The sequence below is a fragment of the Amphiura filiformis genome, chromosome 2 (genome assembly GCF_039555335.1).
Source record: "Amphiura filiformis chromosome 2, Afil_fr2py, whole genome shotgun sequence".
NCBI lineage: Eukaryota > Metazoa > Echinodermata > Ophiuroidea > Amphilepidida > Amphiuridae > Amphiura > Amphiura filiformis.
The window spans coordinates 50,388,096-50,414,702 of record NC_092629.1 but is presented as its reverse complement, the minus strand read 5'-3'; the positions used below and the strand labels follow the sequence as shown (position 1 = coordinate 50,414,702).

At 37.2% G+C, this 26,607-nt stretch overlaps 1 protein-coding gene across 2 annotated transcripts; it reads right to left on the bottom strand.

Moving 5' to 3' along the window:
- Positions 1-253: 253 nt before the first annotated feature.
- Positions 254-26,334, bottom strand: LOC140146339 (uncharacterized). Of its 2 annotated transcripts, XR_011858225.1 has the most exons (9): positions 24,486-26,334; positions 21,406-21,507; positions 17,058-17,125; positions 16,599-16,661; positions 14,299-14,429; positions 9,230-9,281; positions 7,211-7,279; positions 4,386-7,020; positions 254-2,190 (listed from the first exon to the last, which is right to left on the bottom strand). XR_011858225.1 is itself a non-coding variant. In XM_072168148.1 (8 exons), the coding sequence occupies exons 1-8, from the start codon at positions 26,209-26,211 to the stop codon at positions 6,496-6,498; spliced, it is 2,736 nt and encodes a 911-aa protein (XP_072024249.1). In that variant the 5' UTR covers positions 26,212-26,334; the 3' UTR covers positions 3,919-6,495. The 2 variants fall into 2 exon arrangements, 1 of the variants encoding a protein (XP_072024249.1); XM_072168148.1 differs by lacking the exon at positions 254-2,190 and having other exon boundaries at positions 3,919-7,020.
- Positions 26,335-26,607: the final 273 nt, after the last annotated feature.

Sequence of the window (26,607 nt, the reverse complement as noted above, 5' to 3'; positions counted from 1 at the left end):
CCTGGCTATGCCATTGATAAAGTCTTGAACAAGTTATGACCAGCGTTCGAAATAGGGCCGGTCAGCCGGCCATTGGCCTGTAACTTTTTGGCCTGGCCGGTAACTTTTCTGACTGGCATCTAGCTGCCGGCCTGTAACTTTTTAAAGTCAAGCCCGGCTGGCCTGTAACTTTTTGAGGCATATTTCGAACACTGGTTATCTTATGACTAAAGTACTAAAAGAACAGAGACAACAGTTTGTAAACTTGGTTCTGTATGATTATAATAATACACATTTATTGTGTAAATTTAGTGACATAATACAATGTACAAACCAATTACATTTATTTATAAACCAATTTATTTGATAGGAATACACCCAAATGTATTAGGAATACACCCAAATGTATTAGGAATACACCCAAATGTAATAAGAAGTTAAGAACACACATTATTATAATTTGGTAGTGACATCAATGCTCTTTCGCGGTTGCGCCGCAAACCTGCCCCTGTACGCGCGCATGTACACTCATGGGGCGCGATTCGATTCTGCAGCGAGCGACATACGCACATACGTCACTACCAAACTTGAGATGAACCAAATTATAGGAATACACCCAAATGTATTAGCAATACACCCAATGTATTAAGAATACACCCACATGTATTAGGAATACACCCAAATAAATTAGGAATACACCCACATGTATTAGGAATACACCCAAATAAATTAGGAATACACCCAACTGCATCAGGAATACACCCAAATGTATCGGCAATACACCCACATTTTGTGACATAATACAATGTACAAACCCACAGCAGCCGATTGGTATCCCATCATGCTCTGCAGTAGTATAGTATAACTACACATGCTATACTGCAATGCATGATGGGATACTCCCTTCAGCTGCTATTATTTATAATTAACCAATGTATTTAAAATCAATCAATTTTACAATTGATATTTAGGATTAAATGACTCTTTTTGGTATTTTTGTTCGTAATACAACATGTTGTTCATAATACTCGCACAAGATATGGCACTCACATTAATTTCTGAATATTTCCGATCACTGTTTGAGAAGGTCTATACTGTTATATTAACCCCATGAGAACTACTTGCCGATTGGCCAAAAAGAAGTTTTTATTATCAAATGGCCCAATCAGCAACATTGTCAGAATAATTTCACCACACAAAAAAATTGGGTGAATTATTTGATTGGTGATTAAAGTGAAGACATCATGTAATTGACCAATCAGAGGCAATGTTAGATCGGCAGGTAGTGCTCAGGGGGTTAAGTTTCTGGAAGATACAAGATACTACCACAAGAGGGGCAATATTACACACAAATGTCTTAGGAATACACCCAGATGCCTTAGAAATACACCCAAATGTATTGGGTATACACCTAAATGTATTAGGAATACACCCAAATGTATTAGGAATACACCCAAATGTATTAGGAATACACCCAAAGGTATTAGAAAAATGCCCAATGTATTATGAATACACCAAATGTACTAGTAATACACCCAAATGTATTAGGAATACATCCAAATATAATTTATTAGGAATATACCCAATGTATTAGGAATACACACAAATCTGTAATATGTATTTGGAAGACACCAAAAAATGTCTTACTTAGGAATACAAGCAAATGTATTAAGAATACACCCAAAGGTATTAGGAATACACCCAAACAAGTTTATAGGCAATATTATCTTTGCATAGAAAGTATTGAACAACAGTAAAATAGCATGATATTCACTGTCCAAAAAGACATAGATAGTACAGAAATAATGTTCAAGTCGGCATTAAACACATTAAAGCAACACTAACAAGTCCACCACTGCACCACACACGCCACTAATTGTCAACAAGTCGGCATTATTATACACAGCAGTTCTGAGGTCACATTCACGTTTTTTTTGCGCATACAATATTTACTGATATAATGACCATCCACACACATAATATATTAGGAATACACCCAAAGATGTCAGGAATACACCCAGATCTGTTAGAAATACACTCACATGTCTCGGAAATACACCCAAATGAGAAATATATACATCCAAATGACCGTCCAAGGTAATGGATAACAATTTTTCATGTCAAAAGAGATGCAATATCAGAACCTGATATTATCACAATCTGATACACCCAAATGTATAAGGAATACACCCAAATGTATTAGGAATACACCTAAATGCATTTAGGAATACACCCAAATGTATCAGGAATACACCCAAATGTATCAGGAATACACCCAAATGTATAAGGAATACACCCAAATGTATTAAGAATACATCCAAATGTATTAAGAATACACCCAAATGTATTATGAATACACCCAAATGTATTAGAAATACACCCAAATGTATTAGGAATACACCCAAATGTATTAGGAATACACCCAAATGTATTAGAAATACACCCAAATGTATTAGGAATACACCCAAATGTATTAGGAATACACCCAAATATATTAGGAATAAACCCAAATGTATTAGGAATACACCCAAATGTATAAGGAATACACCCAAATGTATAAAGAATACACCCAAATGTATTATGTAAAAATAAGTAAACAACTTATAATCAATGATTCTTACTAAAATATAGTACAGTACATTATTACATAGAATAGAGTGGACATGTGCGAGAATGTGAAATTTTCAGTTCAATAAAAATAATATAGTAGAAGCAAATTCAGAATCATAAAAACTTAAAAAATCATTTTGATGAATAGCATCTTTTTCAATTTCCCTGAAGCAAAATGTACACCGCCTACGGAATGCACACCACTTACGGAAATGCACACCGCCTACGGAAAATGAAAAAATTTCAGGCCCAATTCAGAGAGGATATCTAATCTTACCCTTCCCAGAATCCTTTGCAACATGACACATTACTTCATTTCATCAAATGGCACTCCCATTACTTTGTGCAGGTTTCGTTCGTTTTCATTTTACAAGACCTGGATGTGCTCTGTTCATTGAGGTATTTTGTCACTATCAACCCATGTTGCATTAGATAGCAAATCAGTACAGGAAATTGAAGATGTGAGAAATGCATTATGGGAAGTGTAATGTGATGCGATCACAAGCAAAATCAGTTGGAACTAGCAGATATTAAATTTTCAGTTTCTTATAGAATAGTAAAAAGCATTTACAGAGCTGAATTTTGCAGAAACTCAAATTAAATTGAACAACCAGTTATAAATATAATATGAGCAATTAAAGAGTTTAAAAAGATATAGTTCCTTTGTTTGGCTATATCTCAAAATCAATATTTCTGAGTTCCGACTGATTTTGCTTGATCGCATAACATATATCTTTTCTGGGCCCAATCTATAAAATACATGAATAGAATACATATCACATACCTTTAACATACACCTTAAATTTTTACAACTTTTGAATACACCCAAATGTATTAGGAATACACCCAAATGTATTAGGAATACACCCAAATGTATAAGGAATACACCCAAATGTATAAAGAATACACCCAAATGTATTATGTAAAAATAAGTAAACAACTTATAATCAATGATTCTTACTAAAATATAGTACAGTACATTATTACATAGAATAGAGTGGACATGTGCGAGAATGTGAAATTTTCAGTTCAATAAAAATAATATAGTAGAAGCAAATTCAGAATCATAAAAACTTAAAAAATCATTTTGATGAATAGCATCTTTTTCAATTTCCCTGAAGCAAAATGTACACCGCCTACGGAATGCACACCACTTACGGAAATGCACACCGCCTACGGAAAATGAAAAAATTTCAGGCCCAATTCAGAGAGGATATCTAATCTTACCCTTCCCAGAATCCTTTGCAACATGACACATTACTTCATTTCATCAAATGGCACTCCCATTACTTTGTGCAGGTTTAGCTTCGTTTCATTTTACAAGACCTGGATGTGCTCTGTTCATTGAGGTATTTTGTCACTATCAACCCATGTTGCATTAGATAGCAAATCAGTACAGGAAATTGAAGATGTGAGAAATGCATTATGGGAAGTGTAATGTGATGCGATCACAAGCAAAATCAGTTGGAACTAGCAGATATTAAATTTTCAGTTTCTTATAGAATAGTAAAAAGCATTTACAGAGCTGAATTTTGCAGAAACTCAAATTAAATTGAACAACCAGTTATAAATATAATATGAGCAATTAAAGAGTTTAAAAAGATATAGTTCCTTTGTTTGGCTATATCTCAAAATCAATATTTCTGAGTTCCGACTGATTTTGCTTGATCGCATAACATATATCTTTTCTGGGCCCAATCTATAAAATACATGAATAGAATACATATCACATACCTTTAACATACACCTTAAATTTTTACAACTTTTGAATACACCCAAATGTATTAGGAATACACCCAAATGTATTAGGAATACACCCAAATGTATTAGGAATACACCCAAATTTATTAGGAATACACCCAAATGTATTAGGAATACACCCAATAGCTTTAACATTCATCATATTTTACAACCTTTGAATACGGGTATACCCAACTGAATCAAAATCCTAATGGGCTATTCCAGTTGAAATCCATACACCCCCTATGGAAGACATGACCTTGATCTTCACACAGGGAGTGTGAATTTCAAATGGGCAATTCCATTTGAAATCTACACTCCCTGTGTGGGAGATTAAGGTCATCTCTTCCATAGGGGAATTAACTGGAACAGCCTAATGCCCACTTCATATTGAGCAATCACAACTTATCGTCCGACGCGTATCGGAAAAGCGATTGCTAATATCCGATCAATGCGTAGCTAGCATGGCTTACAACTCAAATCACAACCAGTTAACTTGTCGCTACACCGCTAGCCACAAATGAACGCTGCCAGTAGCGATTACGCAAAAACTATGGCATTTGACTACTAGCTATTTTTTTGAATCGCATGTCAACTGGCAAAATTTTGGCAAAAACGGTGTAAGATCACATGGTGGTCAGGAAGGCAAGGGGGGAAGGGGAGCTTCCTCACTTTGGTTATACCACTGATTAGATCACAAATTGTCCTCAAGTCATTCCCATCAATCAGTTGCAGGAAAATGATTGATTTAATTGCTAATTATAGTTACAGGGGGCAAGAGAGGACACAATATCCCAAAGGGGGGAAAGGGAGCAACTTCCTCACTATTTCCACTCCCTTTACTTGGCTACTCTACTGATTACAAATTCTTCTCAAGTATGCATTCCCATAAATCAGTTACAGTTAAATAATTGATTTAGCTGCTAATTCCAGAACAGAGTTGTGAGGCAAGAGGGGCAGGGTGTCCCACAGCAGGGGAGGGCAAATTCCTCACTTTGCCCTCTCCCTTTAATCCGCTAATTCTACTCAAGTATGCACTCCCATAAATCAGTTACAGCTAAATAATTGATTTAGCTGCTAATTGCAGAACAGAGGGGTGAGGCAAGAGTGGGCACTATGTCCCACAGCAGGGGAGGGCAAATTCCTCACTTTGCCCCCTCCCTTTACTCCACTAATTCTACTCAAGTATGCACTCCCATAAATCAGTTACAGTTAAATAATTGATTTAGCTGCTAATTCCAGAACAGAGTTGTGAGGCAAGAGCGGCAGGGTGTCCCACAGCACGGGAGGGCAAATTCCTCACTTTGCCCCCTCCCTTTAATCCGCTAATTCTACTCAAGTAGGCACTCCCATAAATCAGTTACAGCTAAATAATTGATTTAGCTAATTACAGCCACAGATGGTGGGGAAGGGGGGGCAAGAAGGGACACAATGTCCAAGGGGAGGAGCTTCCTTATTTTACCCCTTCATTTTGATTACTAATTAACCGAAGTACCATAAATCAGTTGCAGCTAATTATAAATATGATTTGGCTGCTAATTATAAATCTACATTAAAAAGGCAAGAAAAAATTCTTCAAGCATCCTTCTCAAACAGTTGCCATGATTACATCATATATATATATACATAATTATGTCGAATAAATTGGAACAGGCATATCCAAGAAACCTTTCACACCAAACAGTTACCATAGTTACGAATGTACATTCGGAATACACCCAAATGTATTCGGAATACACCCAAATGTGCAATAAACCACCTATGGTTACATATGTACATGAAATCTTGTCAAATACAGTTTCCTTAATATATAATTGGCCCCTTCCTGCCGTTGATGGCGTTTTTGGCTCGGCTAACTTCGATCAGGCCGGAATTAGCGGAGCGGAAAACTGAAAGGGAGGCAAAATATTTTAATTGCATTTTCACAGTATTGAAAGTTAATTTTCGAGGTAAACTTACAGTTTCTTATGGAAGATACAAGGTACTACCAAATGTAGGCAAATGTATTAGGAATACACCCAAATGTATAATAGGAATACACCCAAGTGTATTGGAATACACCAGGACCGAACCTTGACCTTGCCTAGTGACGACCGTATTTCAAAAACCTGATAAAAAAAGTGGAACTTGTCGTCTGCGGTAAATAATTTGACATATTTCACCTCATCACAAATCTGTCACCACATAATTCTTTAGTTGTCGTTCATTTACATCATGTGCGGATCCCAGGCTACTACTTGACCCCCTTGCTTGCCGGTAACCATGGGGAACTTGCTGTGACGGTTGCTTCCCATACATCAACTGACCGGACCTCCCACCGGTTTTCTGCGTTGGCGGATAAACGTTCTGTAACGGATCATGAGGTGAATACGGTGGCGGATCCGGGGGCGGTGGTTCAAAACCAGAGTTCTCAAACGGAGATGGTGTGTACTGTGGTGGCGGTATAGGCCGGTATGAACCGGACTGATCGACTGGAGTTTCTGGTGGACTGCCAGGACCCGGATATGTAGTACTTGGGGAGAGTTGTGGAGAGTAAGATGAGTCGATGACAGTTGCTGTAGCACCGGATCCGGGTTGTGGGATGTGTCCTCCGGGGGCTAGCTTTGAGATGTGACATGTGTAGCAAAGGAGACGATTTTGTAACGGGTAGCAGCGACGACCGTCTTCGTCAGATAATTGTAAACCACATTCCTAGAAAGAGAAAGAAATACAAAGAAATATGTTTTAGAAAGCAGCCTACAGGGTGTACAGTGAATCAGGGTCAAAGGTCATGATATGTGACTATACAGACTATAAAAATGGAATAGCGCATTAATTTAACACACACCTGAAGTCTAGCATTTTAAAAAGAAAAATAGAAAGGAAAATCCTTTTGACTTACCACACATTTGTAACATTCAACATGGAAGTCCTTGTCCATTGAAACTACACGTACCGTTTCCATGCTACCCTGTAATATATAAAATACACCCAAATGTATTAAGAATACACCCAAAAATATTAGGAAATACATCCAAATATGTCTGACAATGGGTCCAGGTTTTAAAAGCCAATTGCTCAAGCTAAGACCCCGTTTACACAGAGAGAAGTCGACTTCAATTGCGACATCGAATTCAGATTGCGACTAATGATTAGCATAAATTATTTCTTGACGGAGTGTTTACACGGTAGTCGACTTAAAAACAAATTATGAATTCAAATTTTATGCCATCACTTGCTCATGTTTCAAATTACCATTATGAAGTCGACTTCTAATTACGTGTTCGTTTACACTGCAAAAGTCGAGTTTGAAGTCGACTTTGAATTCGACAAATGTTGCTCCGGGTCATCATTTGAAGTCGACTTCTGAAGTCGAGTTCAACTTGCGACGACCCTGTTTACACACAAATGAAGTCGAGTTCAAAGTCTGCTAAAGTCGACTTCAGGCTCTGTGTAAACGGGGTCTAAGATTAAAAGCACATATTTATAAGCATAATTGTTTGTACAGAGAAAAGAACAGATTCTTTATCTGTAATATAAAGGCATGTGTGTAGAACCATGTGAAGATATCTTCCCACTATGCATTTCTTCCATTTCAATTTTCTGTATGATTTGCTATCTAGCACATGGGTCGATAGTAAGCCAGGATTTTTGGGCGGGCTCGCGGGTACCCGCCCGAGATTACATTACCCGGGCAGAAAATACCCTGCCCGGGTGCCCAAATTAAAAAAAAAAAAAAAAAAAATCCGGTTTTGTAGTGTCCCTGGACCTAGACCTAAATGCTAGGATCATTCATGGTTGACCTAAAAAAAAAAAAAAAAAAAAAAAATTGCACAATGTTTTGTGTTTTTAATATGAAAATTGATAATTTGTTTTCATGTCATACTCTATTACTGATATCAAAATGCATTCAAATTCAAAATGCGCCGGGTACCCGGGCACAAAATTACCTGAAAATCACACCCCTAGTCGATAGTGACAAACTTTATCTCGAAGAACAGAACACATCCAGATTTTGATTTGATTTGTGAAATCTTTATTGAGGGATTTAAACTACTTCAGTGGCAAGCACTGCTTTCCAAGCAGGCCCTCATACAATGATATATAACATTTTTACAGAATATATACAAAATAACATGATATTTAGTAATTTATACAAAAACATCAATAATAAGTGTGAAAGAAAATAAATATACCTCAAATACATGAATGATATAAATCTTAAAATACATACAATATAAATAAATGATTATAATTCAGCAGTAGTAATGATGCTTGTCTTGAATTGATGCAAAGACATAGTTTCAAGATTTACACGACATGATGGTGGCAAATTGTTCCATAAGTTTGCAGCTCTTACAATAAATGTACGTTTACCACTGTTAGAATAATATTTAGGCACAATCAATGTGTTTGAAGAATGACTCCTTGTAATGTGATCATGAGCATTATGAACAAAGTCAAATTGATTACATAAATATTCAGGACACATATTTTTGATACATTTAAAGGTAAGAAAAATCATGTGATTAGACCATCTATCAGAAAGTTTAATCCAATTTAAAGAACTTAACATTTCATCTACTGGTGTTCTGATATCAGCAAAGAGAATTGTTCTAGCTAATCTGTTGTGAAGTACTTGAAGCTGATATTGATTGGTTGTAGAACAATTAGACCAAACACTGCTGGCATAGTCGAAATGTGGAATTACAATCTTGAGCATTAGAGAGCATAACTAAGGTTTTATGAGGTAAATTGCAAGATGTTTTTTTCTTGACTATCAACCCATGTTTAGCCAACTATATTCTCAAAACAAAGAGAGCCTGTACAAAGTAATGAGTATCATTTGATGTAATGAGGTGATGCATCATATTGCAAAGGATTCTGGGAAGGGTTCAATATCTTTTGTGATAGTACCTACCTCTACTGGTGATATCGGCTCTTGGCAAGCAGCACATTTTGGTGCATAAATTCTGAAAATGCAACAAAATTATTATTATTAATCAATATTTATAATGCTCTGAATAATGAGCATGCACCTTACAAATATGTACAGGATAAAATGAAGCAAGAAACAAATACTGTCACCAACAAACGTTTAAAAGCAGACACAGACACCGGCATCCCTCAACTGGATAGGCAACTCATTCCAGAGACGCTCAGCGGCAACAACAAACGAATGATCACCAGCTCTCTTATTTGATCGTAGAACCAAGACCTTGTTATATCCAAAGAGGAGCGGAGTCTGGGCCTATTTTCGTGCGTTACCATGTCGCTGAGCAAGGTAAGCAGGTCACATAAATATGGTGGAGCGACATTCATCAAACACTTATAGACATACAACAATATTTTTAAATATATTCTGTCTTTCACTTGAAGCCAATTCAAGGAGTTCAAGAGATCCGCAGAGCACCTGTCCCATCCACAAGCAAAAAGTAGCCTGAAAGCCTTATTCTGGAGCATTGCAGCAGTCCGAGGTCAGCTTCACGAGCACCAAACAAAAGAGAATTAGTATAGTCTATGCGGGACAGGACAAGTGCTCTAACGGCATGATGACAGGTTTCCTGAGAAATAAAACATCATATCCCAGGCCTTGCCGTCCAGATTTTAAAGGCGAGTGGTCAATCACTTGCTAGCATGATGGTAGGCGAGTGGTCGAATCACTCCCTACATTTTAATCGAATCACTCGCTAGGTCTGAAAAATCATTCATATACTAATATGAAACAATATTACACACTGTTCACAAAGCTTATCACAAAACTTATTACGGTAGATCGGATACAGGATACACTGAAGTGCTGAAACTTGCATGTAAATTGATATTGGATTCAATTTTGGGCGATTCGCAGCGAGCGAGAGCAATTGCTCGCCTCAAACGGCAAGGCCTGGTATCCGCCACAAATTGCGAATGTGGAAATTGATAGTTTTACACAAGTTACTAACATGGATGGACAGGTTTATTGAACCATTGAATGTTACACCTAGGTTCTTAACACAGATTGAAGGCTCAATTGTTTTACCATTAAGCTTCAGTTGAACGAAAGAAAATAATTATAGATTTAACACAAAACTTCCACTAGAGATTCAACCTGAGTATCATGAATGCATTAGAAATACACCCAAATGTATTAGGAATACTATACACCCAAATGTATTAGGAATACACCCAAATGTGTAAGGAATACACCCAAATGTATAAAGGATACAGCCAAATGTTTAAGGAATACACACAAATGTAAAAGGATTAAAGGAATGCACTCAAAAATATTAGGAAAACACCCACAAAGGGTCCCACATGTATAAGGAATACACCCAAATGTAGGTATTTAAAAGCTTATCCATAGAGCCAACTTTGCTGTCAACAGTATTGCACTGCTGATACAGTGAAGAATGTTGAATGGATGAATGTTTCTTAAAATATCAAGAGTTATCTCAAGAACCACTGTATCAATACTGTGCTTACTCATTTTAATGCATTTTTCATGCTGATTCCAAATATGGTCACAAAATCAGAGTTCGCAGGTTTTTGCAGCAGGTGGAAAAACTGTGGTTTTAACCACTTGGTAAAAACAATTTATATTGCTAGTTTTTGCTAGCGAAAATGGCAAAAACTACATGTAAGAGTGAATAATAGTTTACTTTTTTTCATCTCAAAACAAAAGATGAAAGACCCATCCCAGCGAAAGTGTAAAAAAAAAAATTGTTTACAAATTGCTTAAAAGTGAAGGAAAAGTCATTCTGATGTAATTGTCATTTGGTATTTTGGAAATGAAAAATTTGGCAAAAACGAAAATTGACGAAGCTGAAGCCCCATTCAAAATCAAATACAATTAGCTAATTTATATAGTGTCAGTATATAAATTACAGATTCATGTTAATTCCTTTTTTTCCCCTCAAATACACAGCTTTTGGCTGAACTACTAGCAGGCTATGTGAATACATCTATGACATTGACAAAGGTACCAAAATCTTACAATCGTCTGGATGAGCAAATCACTGATTGGGCCTTTAAGTTCCAAAATAATTTCCTGAGTGTAACAAGGCTAGATTTGGTAATTGTAAGTAACATATTAAGAAATTAAAGGCATGGCTTTTCATTGCTCACTAGTGCAAATTAACTGCAATGTGGCATATCAAATTCAAAACTTGTTCGTTCTAAGGACTTGATGACACAAAAAATAATGTTGAACGATTGATCAAAAGTTGTTAGTTGTGTGTTATTGTTTATGAGCTTTCTGTGTTTTACTTTTTAATATTTGACTGACTGCATGAGTTTTTGCCATTTTTGCCGATTAAACCATGCAAAAAGTGGCAAAAACAAGTTTTTGCCACTTTGTCTGCCAAAAGATGAAAATGTACTACAATTATTCTGATTTTTTAAAAGAACTTTTGAAATTTTTGAACTTGTCTGCAGTGGAGTGAGTGGACAACATCCATGTGATGTGAAGAGGGTTGATACATACATGGTATGTTGAATGAATGGATAGGGAGCGGTCATTATTTACACCAGGAGAATCTCAAAGTGGAATGCAAATTCTTTTGTGATGAGCAGGGGGTAATCAAACAAAAAATGCCATAAAAGAGGGGGAATGTGAAATTTTAAATAGAGAAATTTCATAAAAAGGGGGACCACGAAATTCTTGAAGGGGAACGCAAAATTTTTGGTCAACAAAATTTTAAATCCCCCATTCCCCCTGGCATTAATAGTGACCGGTTCCATATACTGGTACATATATTGAGGTTACAATAATGAATTAGCGTATTATTAACCCTATGGGCACTGCCTGCCGGCCTCTAATAACTATTTTGATTGGCTACAAGAAGTGGTATTTCACAAATTGAGCCAATCAGACGTATGGTAAGAATAGTCAGTAGGGCATCAAGCATAAAATTGCTGAGAGATCTAAAAGGTCTATCTTGATTGGTTACTCAGATGACTATATCATGTAATTAACCAATCAGGGGCTCAGGCAGTAGTGCCCATGGGTTATATCATTCCTTAAAAGGTGATTATAATTCCTTATAAATATAAGGTTATTTGTTAATTACCTTCTGCCAATGTTTGGTGTTAGTAGGTCAAGAAGAGAAGAGAAAGCAAAAGAAATAATGCTTGGTTAGTACTTGGTTAGTAACACTTACTGTATTTCCTCAAATAGTCGCTCCAGGGGGCGTTGCATTCGAACGATAATTCTTTTTAAGGTCATTTTTAGAACGATAATTCCAGTTAAAATCATTAGGTAAGCTTAAAACTCAGGCTGAAATGATGAACTACATGTATGAACTTAGGAACGTTGATTTCTGGTCCACTTCCAGGTTTACGGTACGTCCAGATTTCCGCAAATTACCAACACCGTTAGTGACAATTTGTGCACCTAGGTAAACTTGCTACATGTACACAAGATAGCATAGAAATATCAGCATTTTCGAAACATCTTGGTTGAAAAAAGTGGTGGGGGCGTTTAATTGAAGGGGGTGACTATTCGAGGAAATACGGTCTATTAAAAACTACGATGGCCTATTCCAATTGAAATCCATGCATCCCCTATGGAATCACTGACGTTGTCACCACAACCTTTGGTCTTCAGCTCGGTGGATGACATATGGTCGTCCAAGGTAAAACAGCGAGTCTCAAAAGACCAAAGGTTTTGGTTGCAATGTTGGTGATTCAATCTAGCCAAAAAATGCTCTAGTTTTTGTCAAGGTCCTTCAGCCCTCTGTCGATTTAGCGCTGTTTGCAGCATAAACAAAGAATTGAGGTTCTAATTGGCTAATTGAATCATGTCTTCATCACATCAGCTCCTCATTCGCTGATCAAGCTGCGTAGCATCGCATGATTCTTTTTCATGCGATAATCAAGAAGAGCAGTCAGACACCACTGAAGGACCTTGCCGATATAATACTTGGTAGTGTACCATTGTTCACTCTATACATAAATACTAAGTACTTGCGCTGGTCATTCACACAGCCTTAAGGGGTACTACACCCTCGATAAATTTGTGTCTATTTTTGCATTTTTTCAAAACTAATAACACAGTGGTAACAAAAGTTATGTATATTATAGGGGCAAGGAATCCAATTACTACCCTAGAATTTCAGTGACCCAAGACAAGTGGTTTGTTATTTATGACCAGAAATGAGGTACCACTAGGATGTACCTCGTTTCCTATCATATATACTGAACCGCTTATCTTGAGTCACTGAAATTTCAGTGTAGTAATTGGATTCCTTGCCCCAATAATATACATAACTTTTGTTACCAGTGTGTAATTATTTTTTGAGAAAAATGCAAAAATAGTCACAAATTTACCACATGGGTGTAGTACCCCCTTAACTCCGCACTTAATACTTGACATAGTCTCTCACCAACTTAACTCTACATCCAATACTTGTGCTAGTCTTTCACACAGTCTTAACTCTGCACTAAATACTTGAGGTAGTCTTTCACCAACTTAAATCTACACCTAATATTCATTTTAGTCTTTCACAAAGTTTTCAACTCCGCACTTACGAACTTTAACACTTGAGGTTGTCTCTCACCGAGTCTGAACTCTACATCTAATACTTGTGCCGGTCTTTCACGTCTTAAGTCCGCACTTCCTACTTGATCACTTGAGGTAGTCTTGCACCGACTTAACTTTACATCCAATACTTGTCTAGTCTTTCACACAGTCATAACTCTGCACTTACTACATACTTTAACACTTGACGTAGTCTCTCACCGACATAAATCTACACCTAATACTTATTCTAGTCTTTCAGTCTGAATTCTGCAATCAATACTTTAATACTTTGATTGCAGAGTTAAGACTGAAACGTTAAAACGTTGTTTCTCACTGACAGACCTACATCCAATACATGTGATAGTCTTTTTACCCAGTCTTAACTCCACACTTACTACTTTAATATCTGAAGTAGTCTCTTACCAACTTAATTCTACAATACTTGTCCTAGTCTTTTGCACTGCCATATTTCTACAGTTAATACTTACTTGTGGTAGTCTTTCACACAGTATATTTTATGATCTGCATCAATCGTAAAAGGGACACCATCCAGACAGTGATTACAGACGACGCATCGGAAACAGCCCGGATGATAAGACTGACCCATTGCTTGAAGAATCTATTGGAAAAAACACCCAAATGTATTAGGAATACACCCAAATGTGTTAGAAATATACCTAAAGGTATTAGGAATACACCTAAATGTATTAGGAATACAAATATGTGACATGATCAAGAGGAATGAATCGGATGTCCCTAATATTGTTTTTGAGATATTAGCAAAAACAGTAGGCCTATTCAAATTCTTGATGGGGTATGCATCAAAATGTAGCATTCATAAACTGCCAGAAAATTATGTAAAAAACTTCTAATTGAAAATTGCTGACATGCGACTCATTCCCCTTGATCATGTCACATATGTTACCGCTAGCGTTTCTGTGAAACAAAATTGTTGTCAGAGCAGCAAAAAAACGACAGGAAAGTAGGAAACCAGCATAAGGCAAATGCTGGATGATGGGAAGGTAACAGAATGTATTAGGAATACACCCAAATATATTAGGAATACTAGCTGTAATGGTGTGGCAATACCCCCACAGCAACATTTCATAATTGGTCGCATGTCATAAGTTGGGTACAATTTCCATTACATGGTCAAAAATGACAAAAAATTTATTTTTTGATATGTTGTACATATTGACAACCTCTAATAATTAACACCATTTTTAACCTTATCACATGCTTAATTTTTGAGATAATGCTTAATTACTAATTAATTAATACACAGGCGTCTATGTAAATCTCAATTTTCAAATGCGTTTTTCTCAAATCGGACCTCAATTACAAAAAAAGTCTGTAAAATTTTTATTTTATGCAAGAATGTAATCAGATTTGGAGGATATGTTCTCAATACATTAATGCTTCAAATGACCTATTTAAAATAATTGTACGTATGTTAATTACATTGTGAAGGTCAATGACCTTTTTACGAGTAATTAGCGAGAAATATTCTATTATTTGAGGAAATGAATATCAAGAAGAGAATTGTACATTAGCATGTTGCTAAAAATACTGAAATTCAACTAGAATTTCATTAAAAATGAAAAAAAATGGAACATATAACCCTTTAAGGAGGTAATACAACCCTTGATAAATTTGTGACTATTTTTGCATTTTTTCTCAAAAATAATAACACATTGGTAACAAAAGTTATGTGGGTAAGGAATCAAGTTACTACACTGGAATTTAAGTGACTCAAGACAAGGGGTACTTTATTTATGATAAGAAAAGAGGTACCGCTAGAATGTACCTCATTTCTTAACATATAATGAACCCCTTGTCTTGAATCACTGAAATTTCGGTGAAGTATATTGGATTCCTTGCCCCAATAATATACATAACTTTTGTTACCAGTGTGTACACAAAATGTAGTTACTTTTTGAGAAAATACAAAATTAGTCACAAAATTTATCAGGGGGTGTAGTACCACCTTAAGTAGTCAGTAATTGTTTTAGTTGTACAAATTCAACATTCAAAACTGTCAATACATCATACCCTCACTAGATTTGAAAAAAGTAACCGGTAGTTTTGACATGCTGACATGTGAATTTTCACATTGGCCCTATTGGACACTCCCGCATCCGCCTGCTCCACATCCGCCTGCTCCTCCACCCCTGGCATTTTTCATTTCAACTGATGTGATTTTTTTACTGAATAATATATAATTATATGCTTCAGTAGATTGACAGAGTATAAAATTAGGCTTAAAATGAGGTATGAACCACTGCTGTAGGATATGGGGTTACGGAAAGCCAATCAAATTTGTATCACAATTTTCAGAAAAGTGTAATCCCTCCACCCTTTTTGCATACCCTACTCATGACATGCGACCAATTGTGTTTGGTCTAGTCCGTAATGAAAGCGAGATGGACACTCTGTGATGTAAACAAAGGCAGGTTCGACTCCTTTACCCCTTTATATGTACCAATCAGGGTTCAAATGGGGATAATGGACATATTGTAAAGTAATGCTAAGAAAGCTGTATGTATATTGATTGGTTGCTCAGATGATTAGGCCTATTTTATAGCAATTCACCAACTCTGTAAGAAAGGCAGTTAGGATTATTGGGCATAAGTATATACTAATTGTGTCCATACATGTACATGTATTGTAAAGTAATGCTATGAGATCTAAAAGGTCTATTTTGATTGGTTGCTCAGATGATCATATCATGCAATTAACCAATCAGGAGCTCTGTAACAATGGCAGTAGGGTTAATGGGCGTACTTACCGTGTCCATGATAAGATGACCACACACTGCACATTTTTCTGCCGTTTGCTGAAAACCAGAATACTGCAAGAACAAATAAAAACACCCAAATGTGTTAGGAATACACCCAAATGTAAATAAATAGGAATACACCCAAATGCACTTTGAAATACACAGGTGTATTTGAAATACACCTAAATGTATTTGAAATACACCTAGATGTGTTAGAAATACACCCAAATTGTAAATTATGAATTATATATATTTTGGCTACAGTTAGGCAAAAAATGGGATATTTTTCTGAAAAAAATCAGAAATTGTTTTAAAAATTGACATAATTTATACATTGTATAAAGCAAAATTGGCCTACATTATATAAAGGGGGTCATTGATATACCAAATGGCCAAAAAATGGCTGGCTTAATTTGGCTGCATTGGCCCCAAGGACAAAATCACTGTATCTAAAACTAATGAACTTACCAAGTAATCTTCTTCACAGTATACTTTGCCATGTACATTGTAGAATGCCTTACCACGCAGTGTTCGACCTGTACAGAATAAAAACAAGAATGTATCAAAGACTAGGTTAATAGAAAAGTAAGTTACCGGTACACTGGTACAGTGGGTTATTCCAGTTGAAATCCATACACCGCCTATGGAAGACATAACCTTAATCTCCCACAGAGGGAGTATAGATTTTAAATGGACTTTATGGAGTCACCCATTCAGGTAACCCCATTTGAAATTCACACTCCATGTGTGGAAGATAAGGCCATGTATGACCTGCATGGACTCAAACAAGATTTTATCAAAGTTTTATTATTTTATTTGATCATTTCAATCTTGATTGCAATCATTAAGAAACATAAAAGCAAAACGATTGAAAAGTAAACTCACAATCAAGAATAGAGAATGGAGTAGACAGAATGCCATCCGCATATCTCCGAAGGAGCATAAATAACATTACATGTACCGTATTTCGTCAAACGCCCCCACCACTTTTTTCAACCAAGATGTTTCAAAAATGCTGATATTTCCATGCTATCTTGTGTAGAAGCTTACCAAGTTGCCCACATGATTGATAATAGCGTCAATAATTGGCGAAAATCTGGACTGGAAAACCGGAAGTGAACCAGAAGTCAGTGTTTCTAGTTCATAGTTGTTCATTTTAGCGTGAGTTTTAAGTTTACCTAGTGATTTAAAACGGGAAAATGTAACGCTCCCAGGGGTGTTTATTTGACGAAATACGGTACGGTATATAAAATATTCAATACTGAAAATATACATTCAGTCAAATACATTTAAAAAGGCAAAACTAGGATTCCCGTCTTCAATGGAATCCTGTACCGTACTTGTGGACATGCAGTCGAGGATTGATTTGACTTAGGAATCACAATTCTTGAGTGTCCTATAATCTTTAAGAATTGGTTGACAGTCTAAACATGGCTTGCCTTGTGATATAATGAAAGACAAAGATAAAAAGACTAGTTTGCGTCTGACGTCATCTGTCAATCAAACTCCGAGCACGGTTTGTTTACAAGTGATGATCGAGTTGCTGAACACAGCGCCACAGCGGTAAAACCGGGCGCCTTATTGTTAATTTTGCACCATCAAACATACAAAACATCTCAAAAGTTAGGTCTTAATAGTAGGAAACTTTCTTAACCGAAGGCACCATGTCCACAATGCCTAGAAAAGTTGCTTTTTGCCTTGTAAGAGTACGTAATTTTAGCCATTCGCTGCTATTCCTTTTCTCCGATCGGCACCAGCCAGATGAATCGACCTTCCTTATACGCGCTATTAGCCAATCAAGGATCATAGAGAATTTGATTGACAGTGACGTCAGATGCAAACTAGTCTTTTTATCTTTGTCTTTATAATTATAGTTTTACTCCAGAGCCATGTGAAAACACTTTAACTGAAAATAGACATGCAGCACTTGGTTTACTGTGTGTGTAACACTAGGATCCACAACATGATCATCTATCAGGGGCACAGTTCTTAAACCCCAATACATTTGTACATTCATTGAATGGCAATGAATAACCTTTGAAAATTTGGGTAAAAAACTCTTTGCACTATATGGTCCGTAAATAAATTCATCAGGTTTGCAGAAATTCAGAATACAAAGTTCGTTTTTCAAAACCAATAAAATACTTTAACTTCTGTGACGTCATCCAGTGTGATGTCACATGATCAGGTTGGTCTCTAGCCGTTTCCAAGAAATACATCGGAGCCATCAACATCGGCTGACGACGAGGAAGTTCCTCGAAAGCGCTCCCGGTAAGCGAAAATAAACAAGTAGTGTTGAAGTTTAATTTAATTTACTTTCAATAAAATACTGTTTTTCACTGACCTGACAGTTTCGAGTGTCTTGGGCGACACTCTTCTTCAGAGTGATCTATGTCCACACACCTCCGGCGGATTTCGCCTGTAGAGGGCGCACTACTCATGGAGATGATTGGGTCATAGATGTGACTTAGAAAATGGACTCTACAACAGACTGTGTATATGAGATCCCTTGTTCAAATTGTGATCAGTCATATGTGGGTGAAACGGGGCAACGATTTTCCACGAGACTACATGTACATGTAAGTGAACACATGAAAGAAACGGACAAAGTAACGGGTTTGAAAAAGAACTACACCCGTCAGACCAGAAAACAGTCGGAAAGTGAGCTCAGCAAATCTGCCATAGCCGATCACTCTTTACAACAAAATCACGTCATCGATTGGCAAGGGTCCAAAATCCTTAGCAAGGAACTGGAAGGTGACGCGAGATAAGAAGAATTATGGAATCCATCTGGATAAGGAAGAAATCCCCGCAAGTCATGAACAGAGACGAGGGGGCCCATTTTCTAAGTCACATCTATGACCCAATCATCTCCGCGAGAAGTGCGCCCTCTACAGGCCGAAATCCGCCGGAGGTGTGTGGACATAGATCACTCTGAAGAAGAGTGTCACCCAAGACACTCGAAACTGTCAGGTCAGTGAAAAACAGTATTTTATTGGTTTTGAAAAACGAACTTTGTATTCTTTGCACTATGATTATGTAATTGAGGTTATTGGACTATGCCATTGGGATGAGGCTATTGTGGTCCATTGTGTAAAAGAAGACCACATCTGCAATATTGAATGTAGAAATCGTCAATAGATCTTTTCAAACTGAGTAATTCCGATAAAACCCAAAGCATGATATAATTCAACCTGTCGCACACACATACAATGTACATGTAAAAGAACCTCTTCAGCATCAAAGTCACTTCCAATGTGTAACTGGCATCATAAACTACATGTACATGTATGATAAACTTTCGACTGTCAATTATGGATGAGAGGGGTACTTTTGCCAAGGATACTCACAGGCATGAGAATGATCATCCACAAAAACACCTGAAAAGTTTGAAAAAGTGTGTGAACTTAAGCTAAAAAGGCCAAAACAGGCTGAATTTTTTTTTAAAGTGCGGAAATTAGACCCAAAAAAAGGCTTAAACCTGACAATTCTCATGCCTGTACTCAATGTGCAATTAAGCATGTGGTACTATGTCTTGTGTAAGAGACTGACTTGTGGAAGGGGTGATGCATACAAATAGTTCTGTACCGTAAAAATGTTTTTAAACATCAGTTTTAAAAACTGATGAAAACTGATGAACATTTGATCATTAGTATCTTATTGTGAAACTTAAGTTGCTGAGGTGTTAGCTCAATATGCTTGGAAAATATTCAAACCAATGATCCCATGTTCACATTTCGCGCTAAAGGGTGTACCGTAATTCATAACATTTCTTGTCGGCCAGTTTGGGCACAACTTGACCCCCTAGCTTACTGAATAAATAGCGCAATTTTCCCGATCTTGATACATCTCTTTGGTCTATTGTCTAAGGCAGCTTAGCTTATCCAGTTTTTCTTTGGTATGAGGCGCTGAGGACATTCCAGTTGAAATCCATACACCCTTTGTGGAAGACATGACCTTAATATTGCACACAGGGAGTGTGAATTTCAAATGGGGTTACCCAAGTGAGTGACTCCATTTGAAATCTATACCCCCTGTGTGTGAGATTAAGGTCGTGTCTTCAACATGGGATGTATGGATTTCTACGGGAATAGCCAAATATGAGAGATTAGAGGTTATCTTTGCATCAGTTACTAACAAGCTCCCAAAGGATGGCAGCTGTTTTCCATAACCATGGTTGCTCACACCAGTATTAAATGTCAAATGAAAAATTAAACTGATGTACATGTAGGATGTAGGGCTTGTAGGCTACCCTGCTTGTGAGATTCCAAAATAGCCCATTCACATGGCACTCCAGAACTTGACTGAGCACTCATCACAAAAAATATCCCCCTATATTTGGGATATAGATGAATCCAATTTCACGCATTCCTACTCCTCAATGGCTGCCAAAGTTGGATCCCCGTCGGCTCCATCTCACCTAAAATGTGAAATGATGCGGCCTTGGAGGATATGTTAAACTGCATTCTATCACACGCGTTACACGTAGACAAAAAAATAATGACAGTGTAGTGAGTGTACAACACAAAAGAATCTAACATCGAATTTTAAGCGGGTTTAATCCACCCAATTGGGCACTCACAACACCAGTTTAGTGCATGCGGAGACCCAATAATGGCCGAACAAATCCTGACCATGATTTGGCTCGTTGGATTCGTCTATATGGTTGGGGACAAAGTTCCTCAAGACAGTTAACACCGCAAGTTTATGCTCAAGAACTGCGCTTTTTTAAGGACCATTCAGTGATTTGCTCATCCGGACGATTGTAAAAATCATCAAAATTTGTCATAAAAAACAGTTGTCTATTGTTACTTACCGCATGAACAACAAGTGAAACAATTTGTGTGGTAGAGATTGCCCATGGCTTGGCATGCCTGTCCGGCTCCCGTTACTTTTTGACCACATTTGACACAAAAACCTGCAAGAAATCAAAAAATAATATTTAAAAAAAAAGTTAGGCTAGAGATGCAAAAACCTGTAAAAAAATGTTAAACATGAGATGTCTTTAAAACTTCTCTAGACCAAAATTCTGTTTTGTAAATTTACGTTGAATTATAGGCCTCCCTATACCATATCTATGTTGTCTTCCTTTTCTTAAAATAACCATAAAATTTACCCACTGAAAAAAACACTGGATTTTTTTTTTTTTAAAGTGCTTTGAAATCCAGAGTGAAATTTTAAAAATCTGGAAATCCAGAAAAATCCCACCCCTGGTATATTTATATTGCTGCCTCCTTACTTCCACACCATGGCATGTGTATCCCCGTCATTTGTTAGATGACATACATGTGTTATTGTGCGCACACAGCAGGGACTGCCTTTTGATGAGAGCAAGAGCAATCACTCATTATAAAAGTGCTCTAAACATGTTTTAAACAGTTTAATTGAGTAGAGCAAGCAAAGCACACCTATCAATATGCCTTTTATTTGAAGCAGATCGGACATACTGTTTTCCAAATATATCAATTTATATTTTCTTTATATCTTATTGTTTTTATCAATAATCAATATAGTTAATGAGCTAAAATGACTGGAGAAGCTCATTTACATATAATTTTTGCCAATATTTTGCTAAAAATCCATGCATAAATGTTCAGGGTACTTTTATTTTGCATACTTTTGCCCTGAAACTTGGTCAAAGTGTTTCTAATATGTTCTAATGTATTATATAGTGAAGCCGCCCCTAATTTGCATATTTGCATAATTAATTAGCATTTATGCAAATTAGCTCATTAATTATGCAAATATGCAAATTAGAGGGCGGCTTCACTATATAATACATTAGAACATATGGTCGCATGTCATGAATTGGTCATCTTTTGTGTAACATAATGTTTTATGATAAAAATATCACCAATTTTGATTCACTTCAACACAACTTTTAATGAATACATTTTAGACCATTTAAAGTATACATTTCTGGAAAGCTTATATTACAAGGATGCCAAATCAACAAAGTATAATATCATAATACAGGGTGGGTAAGAAATATACAGGGTGGAACATCAACAAAACTAACATCTTTCGTGTCATGGTAACCCCCATATTTTCTTTTTCTGAAAGCTATGTAGCTCAAAATAAATATGGATTCAGAAAGACATTGTATGGGCCCTTAATGGTCAATAATTGTAAAATAATTTTACAATTTGTATGACATTATCAATTAAAACTTTTTTCCTCCATGTCTGGCACTAAAACCAATAGCATAATTGAATTCCTCATCAAATTTCCTTAAAAATATGTGTATTTTTGAATAAGCAGGGTGACTCGGGCAAGAGATAGGCCATTTAGAAATGTCGGAGCATTACGTGCACACTTTGTACACTAACATATAGGGAAAACTGTCTTAATTAGCATTTAATTAGGCAATTAATTAGTTACATCTTTTGTTACAGTTGATCTACTATGAGGTAGATTAACAATCCAGGATGATATATGTGCAATTTGGTGTCCATGCTAGTTGTACTTTTTAAGATACAAAGGTTTGAAGTTTGCCATATTTTCACAATTTTGTGTACAACCCTATGGGGCTCACCCGCCCCGGCTCACCCGCCCCAGCTCCTCCATTGACACATCTTACATATTGAAGTATAAATCTCAAAGTAGTTGTTCAATTGACCTGGGGTTTTTTGTATTTGACAAAGAACATAATTATCTACAAAATGACACCAAACTTTCTAAAATAGGTATCATACTTTTAGAATAAACTAAACTTGAAGTGGGAAGAAAGCATTTTCATGTTACGGCTCCTCCATTTTTGGGTGACCTATTTGTGACATGCGACCATATTAGAAACACTTTGACCAAGTTTCAGGGCAAAAGTATGCAAAATAAAAGTACCCTGAACATTTATGCATTGATTTTTAGCAAAATATAGGCAAAAATTACATATTAATGAGCCTTTGCAGTCCTTTTAGCTCAATAACTATATTGATTATTGACAAAAACAATAGGATACAAAGAACATATAAATTGATGTATTATGAAAACCGTATGTCCGATTTGCTCCAAACAAAAGGCATATTGATCAGTGTATTTTACCCTACTCAATTAATCTGTTTAAAACATGCTCAAAGCATTTCCTAATTTCTAGAAAATGCATCCAATACCACCTTAAGGAGAGTGATTTTTAGAGCTCTCTTGTTAGTTGACCATTCTGTCCATATGTTCTATTATATTATAACTGCTCTAAACAGCTCTCCTTGAAGGCCCCAGAAGAGCTATCTAATGCTCTCCTGCAAATTCCAAAAGACAGTCCCTGAGTGATACAGGTTATTGATCCATCAATGACTTAAAAATCGCAAGCGACGTAGTGAGGAATTATCATTTATGTGGTACTTTTGATGTCCTCTGTGTGCGCTCATCCTTTTGCGTTTCACGCAAACGCAGGGCTCGAAATAAGGAGGGCCCAAGGCCCTGAAAATCAGTGAGGGCCCGCAAAAGATACATCTGCCGGGCCCAAATGGCCCTCAAAAAATTTACCATTTTTCTCACTTATTTGTGGGGTTCATAGGTTAACTTTTAAAAACCAATGTCCCAAATTCGGGCCCAAAAAAATTTGTGAGGGCCCTCAAACATTTAAGATCGAGAGCCCAAATGGCGCTCAGAAATTCTTGCTTATTTCGAGGCCTGCGCGAACGCAGCTGCAATGTACTGTATTTGCGCATGGCACGATTTCGAATTGGCAAGTTTGTTCTAGCCTGCTCCATTTTTTAAAGAGTGAAATTTCAACAAATTCCAAAGTTCTAAAATCTTGAGATTTGGTTTTAATTTAAAAGTGAGGAAGCACATGTAGCTACATGTACAAATGTATACATGTACAATAAAGTGATGGTTATGAATTCAATTTGTTTATATATACCGTAACTTTAAATACAATCTTTACTTGTCACTTACCAAACTCTTCCCCATCAGGATTTTCTTCCATTTCTAATTCCAGCTGCCGCGTCAGCTCTTCCAATTTCCTCTCGGCATTAGACGGACCCTGTCTCTTTGGTGGAATCACGTCGTACTTCAACAGAGGATTCTTCACAACAGCACCCCCTGTTTTGCGTTGCACCATTTCTCGCGATTTCACTGGATTTGAAATAGCCCCCGGACTTTGGAAGCGCTCAATTCTGGACGCTGTTGGAGCACCGATTTGAGGATGTCGTTGCTTCATTTGTGTTGCATAGTTCACTTCTGGTCGAGATTTCTGTGGCAAGTTATGGACTTGGTCTTTTGGATGAGAATATGATCCCACTCCTGCCACCAATTGCTGCTGATAACCTCCTTGGTTCACAGTACCCTTTGACCCTGATCCAGAATCTGAATTTACAGGAAGTTGTTGAGTATCACCTACGTTCTCTAATTGTTGTCCTGACAACGGAGTACTTTTACGTGGTTTCCGATTACCCTTTTGTGCACCGTAATCCCGTTGATGCTTCTCGACGTTGCGATTCTGTGACGAACCGGATTCCACCGAGCTTAAACTTGTGATAGATGACCTATTGCTAATGTTGGAAGACCTTGAGCTTGGCCGCTGTGGCTCACCATAATCGTAGCCTCTTACTGTATCGCGTACTGATCTTGTTGGCCCATGAGGGCGCTTTTCACTGACTTTGTGTTGGGGATGTTTATGAGAGTTTCTCCCTTGTGGATCCAATACCGTATCACTACCTCCAGTATTACCAGTAAGTGCATGGCCTGCACTGTCATGTGTTAATACTACATCAGCATTCCTGTCATATCTGTCACCACTACGGAGGGAGGGATGGCTATTCCTGGCACTTCCCAGGTCAACATTACTATTTTCATTTTCATAAAATTCCTGACGCATAGCAGTGTTGTTATTTACATTTTTCGAGTTATAAACATGTTCTCGATTATTCCTGCCTACCAAATACTCATTTTGTTCAACATTTTGTCCAGTTTGATCACGATAGTAGCCGGGCTGGTTGATCTCATATCGCGGTGTTACTCCCGGCGATACATCATGGCTGCCATGACCGTCGCTTGGATTGGCTGTGGATGACCCGGTCGCCCCTCCATATATAGCATATGACCCGTAATTATCATTCGAGTAAAGTTCCGAAGTTTTAGGGCTCACATGCCCTGAATCATGACTGTCAGCAGGACTTACTTTTGGTAAACTCGTAATATGCCAATTTTGTTGTCCTGTTTGGGAATAATTCGATGTTTTTGGATCAAAGTCACGACTATCGTGAGTGTGTTGTTGTGGTACTCGATGAAGTGTGAGCGATTGTCGATGCTCGCCGTCAATGCGTTGGTCGAATGAATCATCATGTTGATCGCTGGTATTTACGACTAAGCCTTCATCAGTGTAATGATCATAATTTGAAATAGATTGTTGAATTCCCTGAGAATAGTATCCACCATGATTTTGTCCATTGTAATAATCACCAGTTATTTGTTGATTATAATGTGGCGATCCACTGGTTTGGCCGTATTCACTTCCGTAATGCCGTCCCCCATATTCCGTGCGATCGTCAGAATTTGGTGAAAACTTTTGGCAATTTTGATGACGATTTTCTACATCTAGTAAAGTTAAATCTTTCATAAGTTTTGATCCTTCCGTTCCCCAGTCTCGTTGAAACTGTTCTGGATAATAGGCGTCCACCATGATGGCCAACTTCCTGGTTCATTTGTAAATTAAAGTTTTCATCATGTTCGGGAGATATTTGGTAGATATCCCTTGCACATACCACAACACAGGTTGTTTAACTTTTAGGTGTTGCTTCATTTTACGCCCAAACCGCAGGTGGTCGAGGGCGAAAAGGAGCCCAATTTATTTACACGTACTTGAACTTTAGGGGCTGTGCAATAATTATTCAATTCAATTCAATTTATTCATGAAATAAATTTCCAAACGGCTTGCCCAAAAATGCTTGACCCTATAGGCCTATCGGCCAGGTTGATATCAGGCCTGATTGATATCGGCCTGCCAAACATTGCTCCCCCCTCTCGGCCCGGGCTCTCGGCCTGCCAAAAAATCTTATTCCCGGCCCGGCCCTTTTTT

Coding starts and splice junctions, on each gene's coding strand:
- LOC140146339 (XM_072168148.1), bottom strand. CDS start 26,211: ATGGTGGACGCCTATTATCCAGAACAGTTTCAACGAGACTGGGGAACG. Junction 17,126..21,405: donor TTTCACTTGTTGTTCATGCG/GTAAGTAACAAT, acceptor TATTCTGTACAG/GTCGAACACTGCGTGGTAAG. Junction 7,280..9,229: donor AGCCGATATCACCAGTAGAG/GTAGGTACTATC, acceptor TATATATTACAG/GGTAGCATGGAAACGGTACG.